Source organism: Dermacentor albipictus, chromosome 3 (assembly GCF_038994185.2).
Source record: "Dermacentor albipictus isolate Rhodes 1998 colony chromosome 3, USDA_Dalb.pri_finalv2, whole genome shotgun sequence".
Taxonomy (NCBI): Eukaryota; Metazoa; Arthropoda; class Arachnida; order Ixodida; family Ixodidae; genus Dermacentor; species Dermacentor albipictus.
In genome coordinates, this window is record NC_091823.1 from 125471391 (window position 1) to 125482235 (window position 10845).

Consider the following 10845-nt stretch of genomic DNA (forward strand, 5'->3'; position numbering starts at 1 on the left):
CCCCCAGGCTCCGTGTCGCCATCTTAACGCCTTCGAAATCATCCTACGCACTGCTGCTGCGCTACTCGAGCCGTTCTTTCAACTCATATCTTTTCGTTACTCGTGTACCGACCGGCTGACGGGCTCTTCTAAAACGCCAAATGCATACCGCCTACGACACTTACGGCTTCTGTTAAGTTCTAGGAAGGCTTCCTAGCCTCTCGTTCTCCCAACATCCTACTATTTTGTTCTTTTTTTGCCATTTGCACGCATACCCGCTCTTCTAGCCTCATCTTAGAATCCGCGCCTAGAGACGTCCAGCAAGAGCGCTCATTTTTGTTTGAGTCTTTCCCTTTACAGCCAGCCGTCACTGACAACGAACGCACGTGACGTCACTCTACTCACTTGTTCAAACTAACTTGCCCAGAATGACAACGCCGCCTTCGACGAAGTTAGATCATCCTATCGAAGTGTTGGCCAGCCTTTCTGAGGCACCTTATCCCTGTTTATAAGCTGTATACTACAATGGAAGGAGGGGAGAAATACTTAATTCGTTATCTTTCCTTTTATTTGCTAATTAGGTTATTTTTACCGGAGAACACCAAGTGCCTGGACACCAAGGCTACATAGCCATCGACGACGTGACATTTTCGGAAAGCTGCAAGATGTATGATGAAGGTGCGAGCACGTGAGAAAACTATAGCCATTTAAAACAATTTTTTTTAGTTGAAGACGACTTGATTACATTAATGTTGGGCAACTTAGGTAAAAAAAAAAAGCTGATCACAGATTTCCTGCCATAGCTTGTGGATATGTATAAATAAATTTTTGTGCTAGGGAGGTTGGTTGGAGATCAAGGCGTGCATAATAAAGCGACTAATGCGACTAAGACGCAAATGGTGAAGAAGGGAGTAGGAACGATGCAGAACACTTTTCATTTGAGTATTGTTTTTGTCGGCGCCCTGATTGCACCCCTTTGCCGATATATTCTTGAGGCGAAAAACGTCAATTTGTAAATGGCACCTTCTCTTGCAACAGCGCGAGTTATTTACAACAATTATGGAATACGGTATTGCGTCTCAGAAATTGCACCTCACAAGAGTCGAGTGACAGGCTACACAAACTACTACAACAGTCAAGTGAACACACTTATCGTTACTGAACAGCGCCGAATTTTTTATTCCGCACTTAGCCTGAATGTGATCGTTTCCTTGTACAAAGTTCCATGTTCAAAAGAAGACGTCGTAGATTATGTAAGAGTGTTGATCAATTCCACGACTACGCGGACGTCTGATATCTCGCTGATAGACCAATTAATATGCACTGTTCTGCTCCACGAAGTCCAAATTTGCTGTTTCACTTGCTGCCTCGCTCTTCTGTACTGCTACGGTGGGTCGAAACACGATCTCCACCATTGCGCTTGCAACTTTTACATTCTCTGTAAAGTTTAGTAGGTTTCCTGGGAATTTGTTCTTCTGTGGTTGACAGCACATGGTGTCCGTAGTGAAAACAAGGAGCCGGCGGCGCCTTTGAACATAAAGTAATTTCAAAGTCTGATTCCACCAGATTACATCTTTCAATATTTGTGAAATCTGTGAAAATTCTCCGCAGTAGGTTCTCTTATTACCGTATGCTAGAATGTCCATACATTCGAAACTTCTCCTCCGCTCCATAAGTGGACAACAGCACAGCCACTCGAATGAAGGAGTAACTAAGGCTTGGTGACAAATCAGGACCATTTCCAAAATAAAAATTTGCAACGCGAACTTTCAGGGTCTAATTAAATCTACTGTAGCGTTCTCAAGTAATGAAACAGACTGGATGTAGAGCAACTACCTGTAGATATTGCTGAGAATGGCTGAAGAGCTGTGCGTTTACTTGAAGGGCGGCGCTGTACTTGATTCACTGGATAAAAGCGAGTTTTGAGCCGAAGCCAGGTGAAGAAATTCTGATTCTTGTTTCCCTTTTCTTGCTTTCAGTAACTGGTATTTTACTCACTATGTAGAAAGATGAGCTCGGATGCCATCATTTATTATGAAAGTCAGCAACCAAAGTTGTGTGCTTGATGAGCTGGCTGCAACCTGATCAGAAGATCATCCGTGAAAACAGAAGCTAAATTTTACGCATTGATGAGTTGCACAAATACCGGGTATATCGGGCTTTGCTCATACTGTGCCTATCACATTTATCTGTGAAGTGTCCACTGTCACCAAAAACGAATAATGCTTTCTGTCAAGGGGCGTAAAAAATAAACTGGGCACTTTTATTGCAAGAACATATGCCTGTTACATGCCTGTTACATGCCTGTTACATGCCTGTTACATGCCTGTTACAGGCAAAAGCTCAATAACTGAAGTGAGGCATCAGAGAAATGTTTGTACTTTTGAAAATAGGAATATAAACAAACGTATTTGCACTGAACGCATAGATAAATATCAAGAAAAAAACATTTAACAACGACATGCTTGTTTCGCGGTTTCGAATAAGTAAAATGAGGCTGTATTTGTCTGCCTATGTCTAGCACGTGTGCTGGGCCGTATATATTTTTCTGCGCCACACGCAGAGTTGCCAGCGTCACCTACGACAACACCGCGAGCATCCACCTGTGGAGATCAGGAATTCCAATGCGGCTCTACCGCACAGTGCATTCCATCGACTCAAGTGTGCGACTTCAACCCTGATTGCTCAAATGGAGCTGACGAGGCGCGGTGTGGTATGTACATCATTCAGTGACAATGTGTCATGGCTTTTAGCAAATGTACTGTCGCGAAAGTGCTGGTAATCATAAAACCAACCGCTTATGCAAGAATTCATAGCCTGAAAGAGCACATTTCAACCTTCTGGTGTGTCTACAAGCAGTTCTGTAACAATACTTGCTACAGGCTCACTTTCTTACTGGTTCGGATGTCCACCTGTGCTTTTGGCGTCCGTCGCTAGAATCTATCAGTGCATTGCCAAAAAAATGAAGTGAAGTTACGTGGCTTTGCGGTTTCAAACTGCTGGCCCACTGATTGTCACTCAATGATTCCGCTACTTAACCACTCAACGCACGCTGCAGGAAAGAATACTGAGCTTCGGCAATACTATGCCTGGCCTCTTGAGCGTGCCTAACGCCACGCTGTACCGCATTTCTGTGAATCAGCGCGGAAGCGAAACAATTGAAACGAAGGCAGTGGCAAGATGTGAAAGGCAGGTTAGAAAAGACGAGGAAGAGAGTTAGCTCTTCTCTTCCAGGCTACCTGGGAACAAAGGCAATTCTGGCCAGAGGCATCATTGAATAAGGTACCTTCTTGAAATGAGATCGCTCACGCATATCCGCGAATGTTTTCATCAACCGATATCAAGCGAAACAATGCAAGACTTATTGCGCATGATATTACGGCACGTATTGCGTCACCCTTTTTTATATTCAATTGCAGCACTTCGTGGTGTTTTCTGTCAAACGCTCTTTTGTCAACATTGTGGCCCGGTGCTCACTTTCTTCTAGACACACTATTTCATATTTCGCTTAGATGGCTGTTATTGGCCGGTAGCTGACATCAAACTGTGGTCGGCTACATGGCCTAGATACTGTGGGCGCCGCGGGGTGCCGCTACGAGTCCACTGGCTAAGTGCACTGCGAGTCGCTGAGGGCAGCTGCGTTTGGCTTATGTTTAGCGCGTCGTAGGCACCCAAGGCGGAAGTCGCGGAGTCTACGTTAACATCCAAAATGAAATTTGAACTGCGCACCTGAGTGAGATTTAGTAGGCGGGGCGTTGTGGGCACGCCCCACTACGCCGTAGACTTCGCAGTGCAAGGAATTGACAAAGGAACGGGAGCACAGCGGAGGACGTGTTTGAATGCCGATAACTACGTTTCTGCTGAACGCATTGAAGTACTTTTTGCGGCCTAATATTTCTTAAATAGTATATTTTCACTTACGATGCCTTTCTCCACTTCGATAGAAAGTGGCTCAGGGCCCTTTTACACGACGTCGAGGGTTCAATTCCTGGTCGCTGCAGCCGTGTTCCTGTGGTGGCTGTGATCTGCGCATTATAGCGCTGTGATGACATGTGGAAATAAGTGGACAGGTAAATTTGGTGGTTAGCAAATGCAACATGACCAACTCTCTGAAATATCAACTAGGCAATATTTCATTAAATTGTTACACTTAGCAACACTACAATATTGAAGTTTCAGTGCTGGGGACATTGTAAGGTGCAGGTAAGTTAGTCTTCCTTAAAACCGAATACAGTAGATTCCCATTGATTTGTCCCCAGGCAATTTCATCTGAACCGAAGGCCCTTGCCAGCATCCATGCATTTATATGGGCTGAGACTCAATTAAATTCTGCAATTGTCCCTCACAGAATAATTCAAACTGCACATGTCAGCACGTGAAGCAGGCCTCAATCGCAACTCCCAGTCATGGCTGCAATCGGTGCAGTGCCTGCCATGATGGCATTAGCGGACAGTTACTGTACCTAAGACATGATCTCTGCTGTCAAAAATGAAGAATTTTGGCCTTGCCTTGTCAGAGGTTGAAGCGAAGAGGCAGTTCACAATTAATTAACATCATGGTTACCCATAGCAATGCGCACCATTCTTCCAACAAAACGGGTACGCAAATTGCCGGTGGCTTAACGATAAAATAAGAAACGGAAACCATGTTTGACGCATTGTGAATAGAAACCATCACAGCCAGCGTCATCACTATCGTCATCACAAAGTGCTGACAGAACAAGTTTTCGTGTAAGCAGTTGATGTCGCTTCGATAACGAAAGAGAATTTACAGAAAATTTTAGTTTACATGCTAAGCTAGCAACAACAGAGCTGCGTCACATGTCCACAGCACGTTGCAGTGGTAGTGGTGCGTGCATCGCTTGATGAACTGGCAGAGTGGTTAGGCTGTGCATGGGCCACCATCCGTTCCACCGTTTTTTTTTTTCAATTATGTTACACCAACTAGCCCAAATCAAGCTCCTGCCATCACCCCAATCGCTATGGCTGTGGAGCCATTCAAAAAATGCAGAATATGAAACACAGGGGACTGCATGGAATACATAATATTGCCCAAAGCGATTAAAGGGCTTTCGGAGGATGACAAAGATAGACATTAAATCTAAGAAATTTTCAATGTATGAAAGTTTCACTTTTTTCTGATTGCCAGAATTAGAGGCATGCTCAAGTTTTCATGTTGTCATACTGGGTGCGCGCTATATTTACGTGCCCATCTTTTCCTACATACTTTGAAACCGTAAAAATTGGCAGTGGATTAGATCAGGGGGAGCATTACGTTCAGGTGAGCAGTGTGAATTAAGAGCAGCAGAGGTGTCCTTGAGCCTTATTATTTCTTTTGTATTTCACGTGCTGGATAACTTGATCAATTCGATCAGTCCCGTCGAAGTAGAATTAACGGAAGTCAACTATCTTTTCCGTCTGCTCAGTTATTAGGACATTTTCATAGCTCCCGCTATGTCTTAAAAATGTTAGACTATTCCCGTCTGCTTTACTTAATCCTACTAAAGGAAAAAAAAAACATATTAACAACATATTAATGCCATCAGTTCTCTCGCAATTTTCAGCTGCCATATATGATGCACAGTGCACACGAGGTGAACAGAACATATCACGTTAGTGACACAATAATAACATTTGGTTGGGACCACATGCTGTGATCCTTATATCAAACACAGCTGAGAGCTCTGCAGTCTCAATGCAAGGCACATTTATATAACATAGCAATACATTTTCTGCTAAATATTGTTCTGGATCGTGATGTAGCAGTGCTTGGAAGTGCCCCACATCAAGTGAAAATTATTCTGGAGCCCAGCATTACGGCAACAATTGTAACACATTGTGCAGTTTTTGAACATTAACACCCACAATTTATATACTACCTATACACCTCGACTCCAGACTAAAGGACCTGCCGTGGTGGCTAAGCGGCTATGGTGTTGCGCTGCTAAGCGCGAGTTCCCGGGATCAAACCTCGGCCGCGGCGTCCGCATTTCGACGGGGAAGAATTGCAAAAATGCCCGTGTCGCGTCCATTATAGGCACGTTAAAAAACATCTGGTGGTAAAAATTTTTCCTTGCTCCCCCGCTATAAGGTGTGCGTCAAAATCAAGTCGTGCTTTTGGCAAGTAATACCCTGGAATTAAATTCAATTCAACTGAGAGACATGGCATTAGAAAGTAATTGCTAAGCCGGGATAACGTAAAACTTTTAGCTTAATTCATTTGCCTTTCGCATTTCATCGTTAGCCTGTAAGGCGATATTCTACGTTACCCCTGTCATACGTGTGATTTAAGAACATTGAGCCGACAAATATATTTCATTTTCAATGAAGTTTTTTATTGCTATAACCATTATATTCGCACTTCAGATGCATTTTGCCGTCGTCGTCGTCACCGTGCTGTTCTGTATAACGTCTAAGCGCGATAACACCGTCGCCGCGTGCCGTATGTGCCAATGAAAGCATGAGAGGGGCGCCGACGATCGCGGCTGAATCTCGCGCGCGCAAAGGAAGAAAACGGGGAGGAAGCGCACCGTCTTCTTTCGCACGTGAGGCACTGTGGTGTGGTGAGGGGGCGTTGTGGGCCATGGGCCACAACGTGGGCCGTATCTTGAAAATGATCTGTATTGGGGGCAGTGTCTAGGTGCGCCGACGGGCCATGCTTTTGTGCGTGCTGTGTTTTCACCGATCAGCGTGCGTTGAAGCGATGGACAGTGCGAAAGTTACTTCGCTCGCTGCTGCTTCCGCGCTTCCTCACGCCAGCAGTGTAACGCGATAGCGTTTGCGGCCCCGTGTCGCATAAGATCTGGTGTCGGCGTCTTCTGTCACACGTCGTTTAGGGAAAATTCCGAAGCACCAGCATGCACGCCTTCCGCGTGGAGCAGAGGCGTTACTTAACTAACGGAATTTCTCAAAATAAGAAGTGCCAGAAACATCGTAAAGTGCAGAAAACCAGAATATATAATACAAGAAAACATAATTCTGCTGCGCTTAAACGTAAACCCGTTTTGCAGCGTTTCTGCCATTAAAAGAGCGGCGCGCTGCGCTTGGTTTCGTGCAACAACACCATTCAGATGGCGCTCGTCTCCGCGTATCTGCGGCGCATGCGTGAGGCAGCGTTTCTATCAGGAATCTCGCCTGCTCGCCTTCGTGCATAACGTTCGCCGCCTACGTTTCCCAGTAAACATTGCGGTTACATAAGCGGCAGTTGCCAGGAAGCGTGAGAACCAGGCAGGAAAATTCGAATACTGAAGGGGGGGGGGGGGGGGGTCCACTCTTAAATGTGGAGCTTTAACTGTCCTCCAAGTTTTTGACAGCGAGTGTCCGCGGTCATCGAGTGTGATTCGTTCATGTCTGCGTATGCACGCGGGCACCATGATAAATAATTTAGTTAATAAATGATTTATTACTAATTTGTATGCACGATACTACACTCATTATTGATAAAGCTGTCTAGTATTTTGCTATTCCAACAATGCTTTGACTTTTAGGCAAAACTGCGACTTCTTTACTGATATTGGCATAGTAATGGAACAGAGAACGCTTCTTTTCCTTTCTCTTCCTACTAATACTAAAATGTGTTTATCATTCTCCACATTTTAAGAAATCGAAGTTATCCCGTCTGGACTGAATGGTTTAGAACTTCATGTTCATCTGTATATCGCAGTGATGCGAATGACACGGCCACATTAGGCTTCATTGCATTTTTTTAGTCTTTCTGTGAAATATAAGAGTTCAGGTTCATTTTTGATTAACTCAATAGGTGGCACTCCAAAAAGGCATGCTTTCGTAGGGTTTTCGACGTTGTGCCAAGTGGCATCAATGCGTTCATTTTACGAATAAAGAATGGATGTTCTGTGCTGAGAGCCGAAATGTGGGTATGTGGTTACGGATTTGCAAACCTTCGGCAAGGTGCACATTGCCGGCATTGCACGTGCATCGTTACCGCCAGGCGTAGTAAAGGTTTGCCATTGCTCAGCGACAAAAGTTGACCTCTTTCGGAAGAACGTCGTCTTTGAAACTTTAGAGGGAAAATTTCTTTTTGTGCGTGTTCCCTTGCAAGCGCAAATAATCATAGCTCTTCCAAACTTGAGTCTCACGTGTCACACAGTATGAAATCACTGGCAACTGGCAGGTCACGAATCACATACGAGAACTTTCGACTGCTCACTACAGCTCGTTTGCGTGCGATAGTCAACACCCGTTCTTCAGTGTATCAGATATTCTTCTGCCGAAAAATATAGTTCTTTTATCTTCATTGTGTCATTGTGTCTGCGCAGTTAGTGCGGTACGAGATATTTAGGTAGAAAAAAGAGAAATGTCTGTGTGCTATGACACGGAGGTCACCGCATGAATAGGAATCGTATTATTAAAGCGAGTGGAGGAACCATACTGTAGGTTTCAGTAAACTTCAAAATATAAGCAACTACTTCAGCGGCGAACTTGAAAAAAAGCTGCAGCGGAACCGGGGCAACTAATAAACAGAAAGCAGGGGTAGTTGAGCACACTGAATAAATGCAAAGGGGGACGCCGCAGTGCCTTGTGCGTTCAGCGGTAGATTTCGAAAGTGCCTAGTAGGCGTTTCGTTTATCTTTTGCAAATGTCTATGTTCTCAGCATCTTGAGTACAAAATATTGTGGTAAATCGCACCAAAATGATCCACATCAGAAACGTTGAGTACTTTATCTAACCCGCCTGACGTGTTGAAATTTGGCGCATGCGAACGCACAAGTGTTTCTTCACCGGGATCGCCTAGTCAACATATAATTTGGACAAAAAAATCACAGACTGCATATACTTGCGTGTTCATTTTAGTGCACATCTTTTTCTCGGGGTACTGCAGCACAACCTCCACATGCGGTATCGAGGTGATAATCTATGTTATAAGGTTCTGGCCTGCTGTGAGGTTTTATGCTATTGCGATGATATTAAAAGAATACACAATACGTTGTGCAACAATGCATACATTGGCCTTCCTGCCTTCTGTAATCGGGAGAGATCTTTAGATTCATTGAACAGCAATGATCGTGGAAGCAAAAATTAAAGTATATAGCAACAATGACTCCAGCAAAAAATACCTCGGTATCCTATTTTGGACAGCAGGGCATCTCGCTGAATTTTATAGTGCGTTAAGCAAAGCTAAATTCAAAACTTTTGCTCAAACTTTAAATTACTATATTTCAGGTTTCTGCGAGTTTTCGAAGGACTTGTGTGGCTTGGAGAACTTGGATGCGAGCTCGCGCCTTGGTTGGAACTGGACGACTGCGGACTACGGCAAGCGCAAGAAATACTTTCCAAATGTCGACCGAAATTACGGCACAGATGGCGCATATGCCGCTTACTCATTACTCAACAGGGGTAAGAAGTTATCCCAGTAAATTCTAGAGTGCATTTGGCACTTCTGATAATTAAAATATATATGCCTATAGAGAGTGCGTGCCTTGGTGCGTGCGTGTGTTCGAAGGGAAGGAAACATAGTTCCGTGTTTTTCTTGTAGCCAACAATCGCCTTTTCTTGGTGCATACATTTTATGAATAAACAACGTATGTAGAAGCTGAATGATGCACATTTAACCTAACGAAGCCGAACTTATCATCTTTATACACAAAATATGATGCCTAGAAACTGCTTTTTAAGCTCTAGAAATCCAATGTAGAGCCTATACTAGCATTCCTGGTTTCCTGGAGGATATTTTCGGTTGTGAATGGTTCCTCACATGAATGACTAATTGAGCAATTACTGTACTAATTAATGCAATGAGTTACAATAGTAAGTTATCATTTCAGTGTTTCCAATTGGTATAAATAAAATCTCCGTGGTCATAAATAAATGTGAACAAACACGTTGTTTTATTTTTTTTTAAAGTGGAATGGTGTTTCGGCTTTGGGGAGTTAGGTACCGGGCACATTGCTTATCGGTGGCTGGCGCCCACTGTCATTCAATGAAAACAGTAGAGAAGACTGATTTCTGTGAACCAGAGGGAGTTTCTGGAAGTGCCGATAGACAAAAATTACGCTAGTATTGACCCCGATTCCCGAAAGAAACATCTGCTCCCTAACCGAAGAAGCATTTGAACGGCCTTTTTAATAGTGGTCACTGCATAACGTATAAATTAATCTCACAACGAACAGTTCATCCCCGTTCTTAAAGTGCTGCAGAGTCCCTCACCGAAGTACTAGGCAGTCCTGCACTGCTGGAAAAGACGCTCACATTTTCTGGATTCCGACAGATTGCCATTGTAATGCGTACCCTTCGTTGTTTAACTATAGAACTCTCACAGACTAATTTATTTCCTGTTGCTAAGCAAAATATAACCCATCGAGTGAAACTTGATAAAGCTGTTGGCCTTACGAGAGGTGTACAGCTTCGAAAGGGCCACTTATGTTTTACAGAGGGATTGTAGAGGAACTCTAGATAATTTACGGGGCAACTTGTTCAGGAGCATAGTCAGAAATATTATTGAATTCACCAGCATAATTTAGGTCCTCGTTTAGGAACCCATCTAAGATGACTACCCGACTCAAATATGATTCCTGAATATTCAACACGCAGCTGAGGCTCCTGGAGGAATAATTTCTTTGCGCACACCTACATCAACGCATACCTCTCTCCGGCAACACGCGCTAAAGAACAGCCAATGTATTTTGCTGCCCATGTAAAATGTAAAAAGAGACACCTCTTCTTTTCTTTACCTTTCTGTAGTCTTTTTCTCTTTAAGTTTGTTTGGTCATTTCTGATTACCTATATCCTAGCTCCCATTAATTTTTGTCGCTCATTACACCAAGCCTTGCGCATCTTGCAACAAGCGCCCCGCTCAACCGACCATCAGGTTACACTCGTCTGGTTCCCGGCTCATGTAGGCACCGTCCAC

At 43.9% G+C, this 10845-nt stretch overlaps 1 protein-coding gene across 2 annotated transcripts in view; it reads left to right on the plus strand.

The window, feature by feature from the left end:
* LOC135909442 (MAM and LDL-receptor class A domain-containing protein 1-like) overlaps nucleotides 1-10845 on the plus strand; it is a 269265-nt gene that overhangs the window by 198430 nt on the left and 59990 nt on the right. For both annotated transcript variants that reach the window (XM_065441399.2, XM_070536030.1), the window contains exons 43-45: nucleotides 561-657; nucleotides 2543-2692; nucleotides 9159-9332. In XM_065441399.2, the coding sequence (XP_065297471.2) occupies nucleotides 561-657; nucleotides 2543-2692; nucleotides 9159-9332 (421 nt within the window). The remainder of the gene's footprint in view (nucleotides 1-560; nucleotides 658-2542; nucleotides 2693-9158; nucleotides 9333-10845) is intronic.